This window comes from Atractosteus spatula, chromosome 12 (assembly GCF_055471065.1).
Source record: "Atractosteus spatula isolate fAtrSpa1 chromosome 12, fAtrSpa1.hap1, whole genome shotgun sequence".
NCBI lineage: Eukaryota > Metazoa > Chordata > Actinopteri > Semionotiformes > Lepisosteidae > Atractosteus > Atractosteus spatula.
The window spans coordinates 21,012,110-21,031,336 of record NC_142717.1 but is presented as its reverse complement, the minus strand read 5'-3'; the positions used below and the strand labels follow the sequence as shown (position 1 = coordinate 21,031,336).

Sequence of the window (19,227 nt, the reverse complement as noted above, 5' to 3'; positions counted from 1 at the left end):
AAACACCACTGCAATAACAACTTCTGCTTGCTTTAGATACTGACATAATATTAAAAGACAGGCAATCTAATTGTAAGTGGTATGGAATTTAGGTAGTAAATTCATGAAAGAAAACACCAGAATTTGTCAATGGCTGGAAATAGTGCTTTGGAGCAGTCTCGAAGTTTCAATAAGCTTTGAGAACTATAAAAGATGTGGCAGCTGTCCATCTGTGGTGAATCCCTCTACAACATGACCAGGATTAGCAGTGGTGTGGGTGGTGGAAAGAGGACCACAGCTAAGACAGTGTATGCCAGGAAAACACTAGAAAACTATGCTGGTCAGCAAGAGTTTGTGTTGGAAGGCTTAGGAGTGGGCAGAACAAGCTAAAACTGATGCCAAAGAAATAAAAGATAGGTCTTTTTACTGTTAGAGTGCACTTCAATCTCTTCCCATTGCAAGGGTTCTAAATTCTGGTCCTGGGGACCCACATACCTTCTGATTTTTGTTTCATCTGAGAACTTAAATAAATAATTGAACCCTTAATAGACTCAAAGATGTTTTATTTGAGTTTTTTTTTATTTTCAGTTCTTAAACATGTCAGATGTTGTCATTGAACTAAGGCTTTTCTAAAAATCAAATCTCTAATCTTGAAAAAAAGAAACTTTCAAAGGTTCTCACCAAGCAGCTTGTTGGTTCTTTTACTGTAAGTAAAAATTTCAGCTGCAATGAAAACCAGCAGATGTGTGGGTGCCCCAGTAGAAGCTGACCTGTGAGGTGTATTCAAATGTTTCATTCAATTCAGCTGGTCTCACCAGTTCTATTTAATCCATGTAAGCCATCTAGATTAATTACTACTTACGAGTTTCATACATGTATGTGGTATTCTTTACTCTTCTGTTAATACAGTTGCTTGTTCTTTCATTTACAGTTTTTCCAATTTCAGAGAGGACAATATTGTACATTTTGTGTGTCTCTCATCCTCCCTCACCGAGTGATAAGATTATAACATTTCTGTAAATCAGATGAGGACAGCCATTTTTACCATCACTCCAGTATGAAGTACTGGAGCACAAAAAGTAAATGACTTCAGAGAGCAGGCAGGTGCTAGTTAACTTATCGCTTTTTACATCAGACATAACAGGCAGCTCCAACTACAAAGGATCCACTCACCAGAACACTTCCACTGTCTTTTTCCTGTCTGGCAAGGGTTACCCCCATCCACTCATTGTCCATGTCTCCCTGGCAAGTCTTTCCACATGATGTCCTCTGCTTGTCACCTGGAAAGAAGAGCCAAGTCACCAATGAAAATGGCACATCAGCACTTCTAAAGTCAATATGCACATAGCAGTTAAAACGTAACTTACTATAAATATTGTGGTTGCCCAAACAATTAAAATCCAGTTCTAAACCTTTTTAAGAGAGCAGTCAATTCTGTTGAAATCCTTTCACCCATATTGTCTATAATCAATTACTGCTTTTTTAAACATAGGATGTTCCTAAAAAGTGACAGAAGAACAAAGTTGGCACTGATTCATTCAGATGAGGAACTTCTAATCAGAGGTACAATCAGCAAATTTATAAGGATGCAAAAATTCATGAACTTCAAGAGGTAACATCCTGATTTTTTCAGTATTGCTATTTTAACAAGAAAAAATATGTGTGACCTCCTATAAGCTATTTATTTGAACTCTGATGATTTAATTTGGCTAAGTTGAAGACACTTTTTTGAAGACCTTATTTTTTTGTACCAAAGTACAATCTACTAAGATGTTTTTTTTTCTGCCTGGGGAATTGCAGAGGACATCCTTGTTATCCTTTTCAGTGTTTAACAAGCCTGAAATGATCTGTGCTCCTTTCCAAAGTTAATAAACAAGAGTTATAATCAAGTGTTAATGAATGAAAATTGGGTAGCACTACTGTAACTACAGTATGTACAGTAATTTCTAAAACATTAGAAATTACTAGTGCTAGTTAAATTCTAACTCTGACAGAAAAGCAGGTACTTAGTCTCTATTAATTTATCTGGAGAATTCTTTATGTGCACTATATATGAAATTCATTAGTAGTGAATTAATTGAACAATTTTTAATTATCCAATAAAAAAGAAAAACAAATGAAAAAAGTCCAAACAATAAAAACGTTGTAAAGGGGAAGGGCATTACAAATCAAAACAGTCTCTCTCAAGTCTAAGACACTCCAATTCAAACGAAAAAAGGGCTCACTTAATCTTTAAATCTTTAAAGGCTTAAACCAGACACCTGGAAGATAATTGACTAATTGCCCAGAATAAATCTCTGTTCTCCATTTCATGCCAAATCACTGAATTTAGTCACCCAGCGAGGCCACACATTATCTAATTCGATAGCATGTCTAGGATGCCACGCTTATATTTTGATAATAAAAATGTATATTCTTTTTATTTTATTTTAACATTTCTGAAGATGGACATGGAAGAAAAAATTGCTAAAAAATGTTTTTCACTTCATGTCAGTAATGCCAAGTCACAATACTACAACTCTCTCAATAGGTAAGATAATAAAGAAAAAAAATGAAACTATTTTACTATAGACATAGCGCAAAGACAGTAAAATGATTGGATTCAGAAATCAGAAATCTGGTTATTCAAAAAACAAAATGAAAACACTACATCGCCAGGTTAAAAATGTTGGTTCCATACAGTAAGACAGAGAACCTGATTTTAATTATTTAAAGATTTGAATTTGAAACACAGAAAAAATCAGATGTGTTCGTTTGAAGTAGCATATTTTCCTGGTATCCCTAGATTTCAATCACTGAAATTCAAAACTGTAACTATCAATCAACCATCAAGCTGAAACTGTACGAGTAACTGAATGGCAGAGTTGTTTGAGTAGGTATGTTTGGACTGGCAAGATACAGAATGTTTCTGGACAAGGTCATCACAGACTGGACTACAGACCTCTGAACTGTGGCATGCAAAGAACAACAGGAAACAAAAACAATCAAATGGTTAATTTTGATACTGAATGCATTAATTTGGTTAGACAATACAGAATTAAAAAGACATAATCTATGTGTTTTTAAGCGAGTTTTTCAAGGCTTGTGTTTATACCAGAACTTATACCGGAACTCACTTATGTGACAATATAACTAATTGATGTTTTGGTGTGTACCTGAGCATTTACACGTTTGCTTTAAGGTTGGCTTGTCAAGTCAAACATCTGTGGGAGGAAACTGTAGAGCACGGATAAGGAATTATGGAACAACTTATACCCATCTGTGTTGTTGAAGCTGGTACTTTTACTTCTTTCAAGAAACATCCAGATGACACCCTTAGATCAATTCTCAACTTCTAGCAAACAAATGATCAGATTTGTGTCCTCATATTTGTAACCTTTCTTAAGTTCAACTTGTCTAATATGTCCAAATACATTGGTTTAAATCATCCACCCATCTATTTTCTAACTACGCTATCTAATACAGAGTCACGGGGGAGCCAGAACCAACCCCAGCAGGCAAAGGGCTCAGGGTAGGACACACTCTGGGTAGGCAGCAATCGATCACAGGACACTCTCGCACTAACTTACAAATTAGCAGTATTGATTAAGTGCTAACAAACAAATCAGAAACAGGTTTTCCAGGCCGAGGACTGAAAATTGTCTCATTTAAATAATGAAACGCTTTTGAAATCTGCAACTACAAATACAGTGGTTAACACTTTTAATGTGAATTGTTAACTTATACTACTTGTATATTGAAATGTATCATATCATGTATACAGTATATTACAAAATATTTCATATTTTGTACTAGGCACATTATTTCAGAATGTAGCTTTAACTTTTCATCTGTCTGAAAAATGTTACTTACAAGATCCAAATTTGAGGAGAAATAAAATCTATTGCTAAAGCAAATATCAATTATACATTGTTTACATAATTACGTAATTAATACCACATTTCAATTTTTTTTTCACTTCACCATTTGTAATGTTTTATTTCACTGCTTGTTTTCCCACACTTGCTGAATGTTTCCTTTTGTTTTCCTGTTCACATGGTTGTTTTTTTTTCTTCTTTTACTGTGCTGCTACTTTACAGATCTCCAAGAAATGCACCGTGGCAACAGTTTTTTTTTTAGAACGCCTCATTTCACAACTTTTTGTTTTTTGTAGACCTCAAGAAAAGCTCCCTTATGTTGTAAACCAGGTATGATTAACATAAAATAACTTCCAAAACTCCTTAGAAAACTTTAGATATGTATCATTTATATCAGAAATAACTTCTGAAAGGCTCAGTTTTTAAGCCCATTTTTTTAAGAATAAGAGCAATTGTTCATTACTATAAAGACATATCTGATCGTGAAAACTATTATTCACATCTCTAGATCACACTAGATTTACTCTTTCATTTTTTTCAGTATTGTTAGCTCTATTAAGCACATTAATGGAAGTATTTTCAAGTATTTGCCGGCATTTGGAAACATTATTAATTATATACTGTAATTAAAGTGGGTATGTATTTTCAAAATTAAAAAGGGTAAATTCATTTAAATTAATATTAATAAAAGCTGTTTCTCCAGTTTAATCCAGTCACTCAACACCATGCAGTAAATAATGCATTCAAGTTTTTAGAACTTCATCCAGTTCTTTATAGCGAGATACATTGTCATTGAGAGATACTTTTGATTGATGCCTTTTAACTTGATCCATTTTTGCGCTGTAAGTCTGTACCACAGATGGTTTTCTAAATGTTTCTATTGAGGATTACTTTCTTCCATCGACATATCCAAATTGAGACTATCCTGCCAAAGTACAGCTATCAGTCATGTATGAAAATGTAATGCTTCTCTGTCAATAATTGCCTTCAGAACACATTCATACTGCATGTCCCTGGCACTAAAGCTCATTGCTTATCTGCCTTTCCAGACTGACATTCTATTTATCTCTTAAATTCATGATGCAGTCACGTAGTCCAAAACTCATTTAAAAATCTGTAAAAAGTGGTCTCTTTCAATGTTATGCAACATTGAAGAATGCATACATATATTTCCACTGTTAAGAAACATAAGAAAGGTTGCAAGAGGAGACTATTTGGCCCATTTGGCCCACTTTATAGTTAGTAGCTTTTTGATCTAAGGATCTCAATCAGCTATTTTTAAAGGAAGCCAAAGATTCAAACACTTGACTGACTAGCTTGTTACATACTCCCACAACCCTTTAGGTAAGACATGTCACCTATTCTTGGTTTTTAATACATTTCAGTGTAGTTTCCACTTGTAGGGTGTTTGTTGTCTTTCATTTTGTTTTGCATCAATGGCTTCTGAATAAGATCTCTCGTTTCCATGAGTACCAATGGTAAGAAGCTATCAGGTCCTGCATATTTATTTATCTTAAGTACTTCTAGTACCTGAAACCTTTATACCAATACTGTTTAATAAAGAACTTTCTTCTGCTGCCTCCGACACTTCTTTGTTAGTGAACACCTGAGTGAAATACTCATTTAATATACAATGGGTATAGAAGGTCACCACCAGCTTTTCAAATTGTGTACCTTTTGTTGTATGACACTCTGAAAATAAAAACAGACTAAAATAGGCTTGTTCCATTTTAATTTACACGCAGTAACCCACATTAGCCAAGTGAAAATAATGTCCTAAAACATTCTGAAGATTAATTAATTTTACAACAGTAAAATACTTTGGATAAGTGAACACTCCCCTTACAATTGCATTTGTAATCACAGGTATAACCAATCACCTTACAGATCAGACAACAAATTAATTGGCCCCCACCTGTGATCAACTGTGGCGATTTGGATTAGTTCAGAATAAAAACAGATGTTTATAAACAATTCCACTGCTTGGTAGTGCATTTGAAAGCGAAGAATGCACTCTGGGTGGAAAGGAGCTTTCAAAAGAAGTTTGAGATAAAGTTGTGGAAAGGCACAAATCAGGAGATGGGTATAAAAAGATTTCAAAGGCTTTAAGTATCCCATGGAGCACAGTCAAGACCATCATTAAGAAGTGGAAGGCGTATGGCACCACCCAGACCTTGACTAGATCAGGCCGTTTCTCCAAACTGGATGACCAAGCAAGAAGGAGACTGATCAGAGAGTCTACCAAGAGCCTAGTTGGAGTCCTGACCTAAATCCCATCGAAAATCTTTAGAATGGTTTGAAGAGGACAGTCCATTAATGGTCACCACGCAGTTTGACTGAGCTTGAACAATTCTGTAAGGGGGAATAGGCAAATATTCCTTCTTCTAGGTGGACAAAGTTGGTAGAGATGTATCCAAACAGACTCAAGGCTGTAATTCAAGTAATAGGTGCTTTCATGTAGTATTAACTCAGGGGGTGTTTTCTTATCCAACCCAGTTATTCTACTTTATTATTTTTTTCCAGAAATGTTGCTTTCTTTTTTCACTTGGATGTTGCAAGGTACACTCTGTAAACACAACTAGAAAAAGTCTGATTTTATCTTCTCTTTGGGCTTTAGGGAAACAAAAGGTGAACATTTTGAAAGGGGGTGGTGACTTTCTGTACCCACTGTATCTGCAATTTCTCTTTCATCTTTTATCTTTGTCATGTAATTTACCAAATTGCTTTATACAACAGTATATGTAAGTGGGAAGCTAGAGTCTACCCAGCAAGCAATGAGCTCAAGGCATGGGGCACCAGTCCATTGCAGGGCAAGTGCAAGCCAAACATACATGGGGACAATTTGGAGGCCACGGTAAAGGCCAAGGGGAAATTTGGCCTGGACACTGGGATAACTCCCTACTCTTTCTCAAGAAATGCCCGGGGATCTTTAATGACCACTGAGAGTCAAGACCTTGGCTTAACATCTTATCCAAAGGATGGTGCCACTACAGTATAGTGTCCCCACCACTATTCTGGGGTATTAGGACCCACACAGACCGCAGGGTGGGTGCCCCCCGCTGATCAGACTACCACCACTTCCGGCACCAACCATAGCTTCCCAGGAGGTCTCTCATCCAGGTACTGACCAGGCTCAACCCTGCTTAGCTTTAGTGGGTAGCCAGTTGAGAGCTGCAGGGTGATAGCTTTTGGCCTTTTATTTTTGTCAGACACATTTTACTGGTTTTGTAAAGTTTTTTTGTTGTTGTTGTAGAACTTTAAAGTACTTTTAATTCTTTGTTTTAGCCTCAATTGTTATATTCCTTTCTGTCTCCATTTTGGCATTTAGAATATTCTTTTGAACCTGTACTTGTAATACATTGCACTCGTGGAGTTTTTAATTTATTTTTACAAATTTACTTGTGTTCCCTTATGTTTCCTAATTGATGTGTTGAACCATCTGGGATACTACTTTTCAACTTAAGTCTTGGGATAAATATGTTCTGTGATTTGAGCAGAATCTCTTTTAACTTCTGCCATCCACTGATAACATATCTGTCCCATCCCATTCTACTTCATTTAAACAGTGTCTCATGCCTTAAAGGTCCGCTTTCCTGAAGTTGTAGTCTTTTGATTTGGACTCAATCTGCACAGCTTCAAAATACACTTCAAAGCACACCCTGTTTTGATCATAGTTCCCTAATGGTTCTCTCACCTCTGTCTATCTCACTGTCCCTTCATTGTTTGAAAAGACAAGATTGATGCAAGCATTTCCTTTAACAAACGGGGTTGGGCTAATGGTGGTTTGACATCACCAGATACATATCTCATGTGACTCCTTTGAATTGCACTAGCATAGAACACTGATTCAGCACGATCACACAAGGAACTGGCACTGAAGCTTTACTTTCCACTCAGTCCTTGGCAACGTTTTGATCAGCTTTTACCAGCAAAGATAAGTGTGACTGTCAGTGGAGTCCTCTTGATTCCAAACATTTAAGAAGACACCCTAATATACTGATTAACTGACCCACACTGACCCAAGATTTTTCTGGTTATCAGGGGTATCAGTAACCCTAAAATGAAACCCTCTTGACTCTTATTTTATCTTTTCAACTGTATCCTTTTCCATTTTTTGTTTTACCTACTATCATCTCCTCTGCACAATGCGTTCAGCTATTTTTAGCTGCTTGTTTGTTTTAGCACATTTCATAATGGAGCATTTGAAGTTACTAGTTGAAATATCCATCCGCTTTTGCTTATCCTTCTAAACATGCAGTTGAGAGGCAGAATGAAAGCACTGACCTCTGCCCAGGTTGATCTCAGTACATCTCTTCTCAGGGTTACTGTGCACACGGCACTTGAACACGGCTCCTGGAGTCTTCACAGAATTGCTGAAGGAGGAGTTTGCCTTAGGAGCACCAACTAACACCCTGTATGAGTGAAAAAAAAACAATGCATGTCTTTATATATACTCTACTCATTCAATGTAGTAGGAGTTTCCTCAAGCTGTGACACTGCCCCCCTGACATGACTTCACACAGGCAGAGCAGTAAAATAAACCCTACAACCAGCTCCTGTGATTCAATAAAAAGACAGGGGGCCCATTGAACATTGACAGCCCTGAGAATTTTCAGCAAAACCCATATGGAACAGCTACTATGCATTTAATGGTAGACAAGTGTATAGACTAAGGGTTTAGAAGAGATAGTGTAATTGCCCTGTTGGCAATACTGGAACTTCTTGTTCCTTTGATTACAAATAATAGTGACACAAATATGCATACAGTATATACATATTGGGTTTCCTATCAAATGGGATCTCCTTTGTAATATGAAAGTTATACCACTAGTATCGTAGACTTTCACAAGATGCTCAAAGTCACACTTTGTAATAGCATACAAACCTGAGATACAGACGAGTTACAGATGTTTTAAATCTGAGTGATAGGTAGGTAATTTCCATATCCAAGGCATATTGGCTCATTGGTCCAAAGTTTATTCTGGTTTCCATAGCATTACAAATAAAAGTGAGCAACTGGCAATCCATTAGGGCATAGAACAATATTTTGAAATAATTTCAAGAAAAATCATGTGTTTTCATCTAAAACAAGCCATTCTTCTTTTCTTAAAATAACTTGTCATTTACTGTCCTCTTTCTATATACATATACTTTAAAAAGACCAAATTACATATACATCTTGAAAAAAGCATTGTCTGATATAATGTTTGCTTTAAAAAAACAAGGTAAAAGAACCCAAGGTCTTTGACCCCATGAAATTTGAGGCAAAGGGTTATTTTTTGCAAGCTATTTCACCCTGCATGTTTCTGAAAAAAAATCAGAACTGGGTGGCAGTTAGATAAAAACTTTCAGCCTCATTTCACTACACACCTAAGCTGGATTGTAACATTGATTTTGAATCTTTTGAAAGCTATGCATCATTTACACACTAGTACTGTACATTATAAGTAATATTGCATGATACTTCTACAGATAAAATATTGCAGAAGTAACCAATGCAGTTTAGGTGAATATTACGTTTAAGTGTTCTATTTTATTATTAGCAAGAGTACATAAGGATTTTATGCTTTAAATTGTATAGCTGAGACAAAACTAAAGCTACCTGTTCACAGTGCAACAGCACTGTATTAATACAACAGGGCTGTATTAATGTGCTTTTATCAGTTTTGGGTGGTATTTTGGTATTGTTTATGACTTGGTCTTGATTACACATCCAATTATATGGCATTCACATTGTTACACCTAGCATTACATGAATCATTTTTCAGAATCAAAATTTATTTAAAACACCCAACACTAAACTAGCAATAAAGAATGGAAATCATCTTCCTGCCTCAAAGTCTTAGCTATCATGTAGAAAAAAGGGTTAATAAGGATATTTGTAACCCCCTACAACCAATTAGTGCCACGTGAATTTTTTTGGCTCTGAAAAGGAGGCAAAATTTAAAAGAAATGAGAATTAGGAGAGACAGTTCTGTTAATGGGATATACTGATGATACTGTATATTTAGTTGTACCAAAAACAGGGAAATAAACAATCTTGATTGCAAAAGTTTCTACTTTTTAAAAAAGTCTTCCATGACAACGAAAGTTTAAAACAGGGCTCTGTGTAAGGGGACTTACAGTTTCATGGAGAATGTCAGGTTCATTTGATTTGTGCTAGAAGTAGGAAAGAAATGCTCTCTTACACAAAACAAAGAACAGAAATTGAAGTATGTGCCTGGAACTATATTGGGTCTCTGGCATTTGTACAGAAGTAATTTGGTAGAGTTGTGCATATAGATTATAAATCTTAAATGCACCCATGTACGGTGTGTTTAATCTTTCTGAACAGTAATAATATAAACGTCAGGAGATATAAAATAACAAAAAAATTATTAATATCTAATAAAAAGTAGTAATGTGGATATAGGCTACTAAACGTGACTGCCGATGGACTGACGGCAGGATAAGTCATTGACCAATCAACAAACCACCTTGGTTCAGAGCTTCCACTGAAACTGGTAACACTTCTATTTCACTAAACAAATAAAGCATCCAGCTCTGATTCACCCATACATCAGCTGTCAGACACTGGGGTTATCAGAATGAGTGAGGTTAAGATTATGTTAATACCAGCCGCAAAAGATCGTTCTCCTTCCAAATAATAAAAATAATAATTAAAAGTGGAAACACATCAATTTGTGGCGCAGTACAGGCAAAGTACTTGGGCACTCCACAGCCATACTGGAAAAAGAATTTTCCATAAAATTTGTGCGGCTTTACATTTCGTATTAGTAGTGACGAGCAATTTTACAGGTGAGTTTTAACTTACCAGCGTGTATTATCATGGTAATGTTCCAGGACGGAGTATCCAAAAAAAGTGCCATCTTTACCGCCATATACTATGGGGTGTTCTAAATCGATGTTGTAAGAATAAACCATAGAAAAAGAAATCAAAGTAATAAATATCTCATACTTTTCTCCTCTTCTTTTGGACATAATCCCAGCCATCCTACAATAACGGTATATCCTCGAGTGTTCAGAACCAATATAAGATTTTAAAGTACAAGACGGAAAAGGTCGAGCAATTTTTTTAAATATACGCAACGAATTATTAAAGTAGAACTAAACAAAACAGTACGGCAACTGAACTATAATGAAAGAGTTGAAAGTATACGAATGTAAATTTGAAAAAAAGTTTTAAAAACCGACGACTTCCCAAGGCTGGAGAGAACGGTGGTCCAGACCTTCACAGAGCAGTCTGCGCCCTTAGCACTGAAGTAGATAGGGGTACTCTGTTGCTTTTGGCTATTCACACTCTTTTCTGCCTGCAGAGAGGCGTATGTCTCAGACTACAGCATCATATTTCATCGAACGGCTGCAGGCTGCAGAATACGAACGTTGCTGCCATCTGCTGTAGAATGTTTTTCTTAATGTCCTTTTACAACTCCTCATTACACCTTTCCAATTGACTGTGTCAAAGCTTTTCCAGGAGTGCAAACAAATATGCGTTCTACGTTTCTAAAAACATTTGATAGCCAAATAGTCATCAAAAACCAATCTTTTTTATTAATGATCTTTGCCTTAATCATCATAATCATTTACACAGTACTTAGTTCTCTAATGCCATATCTTTCTGAGAAAATATAAAACAGAAATAAGGTTTAAAAACAAAGTATCATTGATACAGTTATATAATTGTTATGCCGAGATTAATTGCGTATTAAAGAACACAGAAATAATTGGTAGAAGGATGGTTGATTTTGACGAGAGTTCCTGATTTAATTTTTTTAAATGGTTTGACCAGTTTCAAAGTTTTATCAGTATTGTTATCACATTTCAATATCAAATATTAAAGAACTGGCATCAAAAACAAAATTGAAGATAATCAATAACAGATAATTCGAAGTTTTATTAAGTGCGTGGTAACTGGAACACGATCATATTCAGTTTGATAACTAAAATGTGTATTAAGGGGCAAAGTGTTATATAACATTGATTTAATGACAAAATGAACTTGATTTAAGGCACAATTGTAATGTTTCTGTGTAATACCACTAAGAAATTGGAATTAGACATAAGACATGTTACTGCGTAAGTTATTTTTAACCCTGTGAATCTCACTGTGAAGCCTGTTTGGAAAGGGAATGAGAGACAAACGGGTAAAACGCTACCTTCTACTTTAATATTTTCTTCATTTTCTTGTGATTTTATCTGGTGTTATAATGCTTTATTATTATTATTATTATTATTATTATTACATTCTTCCACTTATGTAGCGTTTTTCTGGACAGTCCACTCAGATGGGCGGTAATGGGGACTCTCCTCCAAAAACACCAAAGTGTACCACACACCTGGATGATGCAACGGCAACCAAAGTGCGCCAGTACGTTCGCCACACATCAGCTATCAGTGGGGGGAGAGTAAAGTAATGAAGCTTAATTAATTTTGCAGTTTCTTTTCTAAATACGTGACCTTTACGTTTTGAGTAAACCTTTACGTTTGTCCTCAAGCTGGCGTCAGGACTGACTGTTTTTCAACCACTACTAATTTTTATGCCACTCAATTTGTTATAAAAAACTGAAATAGCAATATCAGACCGTCTTTTATGATAAAATTAGAATAATTTGCAAACTTGCTCAAGCTCTGTCAGCTTGGATGGGGATCGTTGATGGACAGCAATTTTTAAGACTTACCACAGATTTTCTATAGAACTTGATTGCACTAATCAAAAATACTTGTGAAGCCTCTTCATTGTAGTTTTGGGTTTGGGTTATTATCCTTCTGAAAGATGATTTTTTTGTCCCAGTTTTAAGTCTGTAGTAGACTGAAAGAAGATTTCCTCCAAGATTTTCCAGTACTATGTTATCTACTTCCCCTTCAGCCTTGACAAGCTTTCCAGTCCTTTGACAGTAGGGAAGGTATTCAACAGTGATGCATTGTATTGGGTTTGTGCCATAAGTAATGATTTTGGTTTAAACCAACAAAACTTTACCACATGATTACTACATGCAGTATCACTTAAATGCTTTGTTGCATGCAAAATTTGAGCTGGGTATGCCATACAGGTCAGTTTTGTGGAATGACTAGAATGACTCTTGGTCATTTTCTCTCGATTCAGGCATTGGATTCTGTAACTCTTTCAAAGTTGGAGTTTGCCTCACAACCTAACCATTTTCCTCTTTGGCTGCTGGAAGGACAAGCTTGATGGCAATGTGAGGATGGTACTATAAGAAGGTACAACCTTCCACTTTTAATGGTTATTTGTTCTGTACAGTGATCAAAGGGATATTTTGTCTATGCATCCATTTTCTAACCACTTCTTCCAGTTCAGGTTTGCAGGTGTTTTATTTTATTCTTTTTCTGATCTGTACTAATTCATTCCTGAGTTGTTTTAAACCAGTTGTTTTGCTTGAAATTCACTAAATAAAGGAGGGAGCTTACAGAGATAGGTGTATTTATTCTGAGGACATGTGAAACACTAGTACTGCACACAGATGGAGGCCATTATTTTGGCCCCTGAACAATTTTAGGTATGCCATAACAAAAGCGGTGATTACTTATACAATCAACACATTTTTAATTTTTGATTTTTCTTTGCATTTCTTCTGGCATTTAACTTCTTTCACACAACAAAAGTTCCCAGTTTGAGCATTTAAGTTTTGATTAAAAGTATTCACTTTAAAAATGTGTAAACATCATCCATCCATTTATTAACCACTTTATCCAGTAAATGGTCACAAGAGAGCCTGGCAAGCAATGGTACACCTTGGACACAAACACGCACACACTCACAGCATGGCCATTTTTTATTAATCTACCCGGATACCTTTTGACTGTGGAAGGAAGCCCATACAAACGCAGGAAAAACATACAAACTCCACATCAATAGCACCCCAGGTCCACAAATGAACCCAGGACCCCAGCACTGAGAGGCAGCAATGCTAACGACTTAACCAGATCATTTTCATATTTGGGGGTGAATACAGTATGTTTGCAAAGAACAATATTTGGACATTAAACTCTTATTTTAATAGTTACTTTACAGGGTTTATGATCTCTATTTTTCCTCAAATTAATGTCTTATTCTCCATAATTCCCATTTCATTTCCACCACAATATACAATATAAAACAAACTGACTCTTTTATACCTGACTTTACTTGGAAAGGAAAGTGTCCAAAGATTTGATTAACAATCTTACACTGTGCTAAAGCTCATTGTGGCATGTCTGCACCTTATTCAAATATTATGATTGTGCTTATCATCTGAAACTGTTTAGGTCATGATTGGATTTTGTAGTATCAGATTCATACTGCCTAATTGTGAAGGTGTTAGTTAAACAGTTTAGACTTTGGGATCTTTTCTTTTCTGCTCTGAAAAGCAGGAGGTTCCCTTTCAATGGGCCCAATTGTTGCACATTCAATGGATAGTTGGAATAAAGTCAATTGCTTTCTTGGCACTAACCTGAAATTTGACAAGCTATTTTAAATAATTCTGTTACTGGCTGGTACTTAATACTTTGTTCACACCAGTCTACAAGAAATGTTCGTACTCTTAGTGGTATTTTTTGAGACAATGGCCTGCACACATTTCAAGATGTAAGTGAATGTAAATTGGTCCTCAGATTTTCCTAATTTATTTCAGGCTCTGCTCAGCCCTTTGAGCCTATAGGGCACCATGGGACACTCACTCAGAGGTTTATATAATTGTTTCAACAGACACTATTAGAGGAGTCTGCTTTCCATATGACTTGTTGTAATGGCTAAAATCAATTCCCGTGCAGTTAACTTCAATATCGTATAGAAATGGCGAGGCAAATAGGGTAATTTTTCTGATAATAATGTTATCTGGGATTGCATCTGTTATTTTTCTTTAGAAAAGTTTGTTCACGATCCTCTCTGTTGCAGATGCACTCTATGCACATACAGTATATACACACATGTTCGATTATATCCTGTGATAGAACTATTAATTCTTTAATCCCCTTCACTTTATCAATGCTAAGTGGATGTCTCTTCTTAATTAATATACAACTAAATATTTTCCAAAGTTATGCATTGGTTCATGTTAACAAAGAATTTAAAGAAAGACAAGAGAATTTAGTCACATCTGCTTTTTATTTTTTAGTCATCCATCAAGGTTTGGTGCTTTACATGTTAACATGCTGTTTGTTTCAAAATCATAACAGCCAGACAGTTTCATTGAAACAGGACACTGTATTTATTTTGAGTCAGACTGTGAGCTTTTTTAATCATCACATCATCTGTAGTTAAGAGTCCATATTCATGTTATTGTGTGTGACTAAAGTGAAAAATATTTATAGGCTCTACAGAAAAAAAAGCACCAATAATATATATACTGTATATATACAGTATATATATACAGATCGCAGCTTACAGAGAAAAATATTCCATTAAATCCCAGTTAAAATAGATTCAAGTGTGAGCTTCAAGTGTCATATCTGAAAAAAATATTGGAAACATCACAAGGGAATACTAACATGAAAAATACATGTAATTAAATACAGTATAAGCATAAAATAAAGTACACAATTAAAATAATTCAAACACATGAAAGGTCTTACTGATTGAACTGTATGTTGTTTTCCAAAAAACAAATTAAATAATGTTCTAGCATTTCCTACAAGGAAGCATAAGACAAACTCATACTACAGTATAGTGAACACTCACTGATGAGTGTAAGAACATATGAAAGTTTCCAATTCTCACTTTACAGTTATTTTCTATTTGAGGGGAATCTAAAGAATTCTTATATAATACTGGTTAAGAGATGCAAGGGGTCACAGCGCAGTTCAGTGAAGATTTGAAAACAGTTTTTTAGTAATGAAGTGGCCTCCTGGAGATCAGACTTTTGGAATGATTCTTTTCTTTATCTGATCTGTTTACCATTGTTTACAAGCACCTTTTATACTTTAAAACATCTCCTTTAAGAACCCTAAAATAGCATTTGGAGAAGCACATATTTTAGGATCAATACATTTAGAGTAAACTTTTTTATCTTCGTCCATACACAGTATGTGAGACAACAGTATGCTATCTGTCAGATTCTTTGTGAAAATAACAGGTGTCTGTGCAGCACACGAAAATCCTTCACACAGCACAAATCTTACACACAAAGTAAATCATACACTAGTGTGTCTCTGTTACTATTTTTTTTAAATAGAGAAACCATTCATCCAATCTAGCACATCGGTTAGTAGTTAATTAATCCAAGGATCTCATTAAGCCATATCATGAAGGAAACTGTGTTTAGGTATTATCTTCAACAACATTGCTGTTGTTCCATACCCTCACAAGTCTTTGGGTAAAGCATTTTCTCTGCTTCTCAGTTTTAAATGAAAAGTTTCTACTCTACTGGGCTGAACTTGTCAATGCCTTTGACGATTCTGAATACTTATATCAGGTCCCCTTGCATTCTTCTCTGACTTGAAAGGTTCAGTTCCTTCAGCCTGTCAGTGTAGGATATTTCCTGGAGCCCCATACTGTATCTCTATGCTCTTTTCTAACCTAATTCCAGACCAGTAATATCTTATCTATCCAGTTACCACAAGTTTTACACAATATTTTAAATGAGGCCTCATTTGGTATCACTTGACTAGGTTATTAATTATCCCATAATCTAGATCACTGATACAAATTAAGAAGAACAGTGGTCCTAATACAGATCTCTGTAGTACTCCACTCATTAGATCACTCCAGTTTGAGTGATTCATTTACCCCTCTTTTTTAATAACAAATGTAATAAATTCTAAATCTAACACATTAGTTTACATGTATGCCTCCTACTTGCAATTTGAGAATTAACAATTTATGAGGAACTTTACCAGAAGCCTTCTGAAAATCTAAATACACCATATCATATGCCTTCTGTGTATTCATTAGCATTGTTTTGTGTTAAAAAATGATAACAAGTTTGTTTCTAAATTCGTGTTGACCATTTCTTAAGATATTATTTCTAAATAGGAGATCTACTATATTTTTTTCTTATAATTGTTTCCATATCCTTACACGTACAGTAATAGAATTATTTTCTATTGGTCTATACAGTAGTTTCTTGATTTACATTTTCTCACTATTTTTATGGATAGGTACTAGTTTGGCAGTTCTCCAGTCTTTGGTTCTTGAGTAACAGTTGGCAGAGTTGCTTTAATAACTTCCGAATAACATCTCTTATTTCTTTGAGTAAGATATCTTACAATTGGTAAGATATGATCAGGCCTCAGGAATTTATTAATCATGAGTGCTTCTAATATGCAAAATACTTGTTCATCTTCTACAGGTATGATAGTACTATTTAGTACAGAACTCTTTAATACCACTGGCTGAGACATATTATTGACTTCTTTCTTATCGAACAGTTGAGTGAATTACGCATTTAGTACATCTGCCGTTTTCCTTTTCATTGTCTAGATATTACCAATTTTTGTTATGGATATATTTTACTTTATCCTTTATGGTTCTGGTACTGTTGTAGCACTGAAAGATTCTTATTATTTATTTTACCCTTCTTTGCAACATTCTTTCCTCCTCTCTTGGACTTTCTAGTACCATTTTATCTGTGCTCATAATTCATTTCATTCTTTTTGATTTACTGGATCTTTTTGTTTTTTAATCATTTTATAAAGCCCTCTATTTTTCTAATTGATATATTGAACTATTTGTCATACTGTTTTTTTTCCTTTTACTCACTTTGAGGATTAATTTGGTGAATGCTTCAGACAGAATCTCAGTAAGTTCCTATCTATCCTATTTTACTTCTCTTAAACTGTATGTCATTCCTTCAAAGTTTTCTTCCTGTAAATTGTATTTTGAAGTAAACCTGAACAGTTCAAAAATATACTTCAATGTACACCATATCTTGACAAAAAATCTCCGATGGTTTAACTTCTTCTGTTTGCCTGTTTGCCTCACTCTGTCTTCATTGTTTGAAAAGACAATATTTCATACATTTTCTCTTATAGTTGCTCATACAAACTTGACAAGAAAGAAATCATGATTGATGTCTTCTGTTTCAGTTTCTGCCGCTGATATTCCTGTAGGTCTTCCCCAGTTATGTTGAGAAAGATGTTGTCTTCCATTAAAACAATGTTTACACATAATTTCTTAAATTTATTATAGAGTATTGAGTTATAATCACCTTCTGCATTGGATGGTGTAAAGATATTTTGCACTTCTATACCTCTGGAATGTTTTTTAATTAGTGTGACTTGTGCTACAACACCATCTCTTATATCTTTCCCATCTCTCTGAAACAGAGTGTATCTGTTAATGTCCCATTCCTCAGTTAGCCAGGTTTTTGTGATTGAAAAAAACATCACAATTACCTACTAATGTGGTAGCTTCAAGTAAAGTGTTTATGATACTTCTAGCATTTAGTTACTGTATACGTGCTTGATGACTTGATCATTTTTTTTGTTTTCCATTTTGGCTCTCTCTTGCTCTTTGTTCCCCATGTAACTTCGGTTTCAATTTACTGTGGGTTATTATGTCGCTGAACCTAAAATGTTGTTATTGTGCTGAAGTAGTTTGGTGAAACCAATATTATAGAGTTAGTGTGACTTGAATTAACTTTTTTAACTTAATTTACCTGGTTGTGAAACACGAATCTATCCAGGATTAAGAGGCTACAATTTCCAAAGCTTGGATTAATTTAGGGTCCCTCAAAAAGCAGAGAAACAGATCGCAACTGATCGCATGCTGATGAAAAATCTGAGGAGGCATTTGGAAAGTTTTGCAAAGCCAAAGGTCTGCCAGACATTTGTTGTGCGAGCTGGTATCTGGAACCCTGGGCAGAAAAGGCCAAAGGAGAAAGTTAGGGGCTGACACCACACTATGGAGGACTTACTGTAGGTGGGGAGGTGGGGAGGGACACATTAGCTGAGTCTTATTTAGCTACATACTGTAGTACACAAGAAAGTGTGGTTAGAATATGATAATCCAGAAACATATGGAAATAAAGGTGCATTTCTAAAAAAGCATTCCTACATTTATAATGAGTTTTATGTAAAGAGTGAGTTAGAGAGTTTAAGAGTACATGTGGATAATAATGCAATTTTGATTCAATTTAAAATTTGTAATTTTAATTATCAAAACCCATTTAAAGTAGGGATGTACTTTATTCCAAAGAAGGATGTCCACACCTTGATATGATTAAATGTTTTACATTTTTGGCTTGAATGACTGTATAGAATGGAGCATTTGACAGAAATATAAATAGCATTTTCATGGCCCTTCAATACATAATAAATCCATCTATCCATTATTAGTGTACTGCTTATCTGGCTGGGGATCATAGAAAGTCAGGTACTATCAAAGAGGCAGAGGACACGCAGTGGGACTTTCAGTATAGCTCCACTGCACTTGGATGTTTGACTGTCACAGGGTCAT

At 35.2% G+C, this 19,227-nt stretch overlaps 1 protein-coding gene across 1 annotated transcript in view; it reads right to left on the bottom strand.

The window, feature by feature from the left end:
- Window positions 1–10,974, bottom strand: part of itga9 (integrin, alpha 9) — a 135,325-nt gene extending 124,351 nt beyond the window's left edge. The window contains exons 1-3 of the mRNA XM_088929806.1: window positions 10,651–10,974; window positions 8,121–8,248; window positions 1,153–1,259 (exon numbers count right to left, since the gene is read on the bottom strand). Of these exons, the coding sequence (XP_088785932.1) occupies window positions 1,153–1,259; window positions 8,121–8,248; window positions 10,651–10,829 (414 nt within the window). The 5' untranslated portion in view covers window positions 10,830–10,974. The remainder of the gene's footprint in view (window positions 1–1,152; window positions 1,260–8,120; window positions 8,249–10,650) is intronic.
- Between the last annotated feature and the right edge of the window lie 8,253 nt (window positions 10,975–19,227).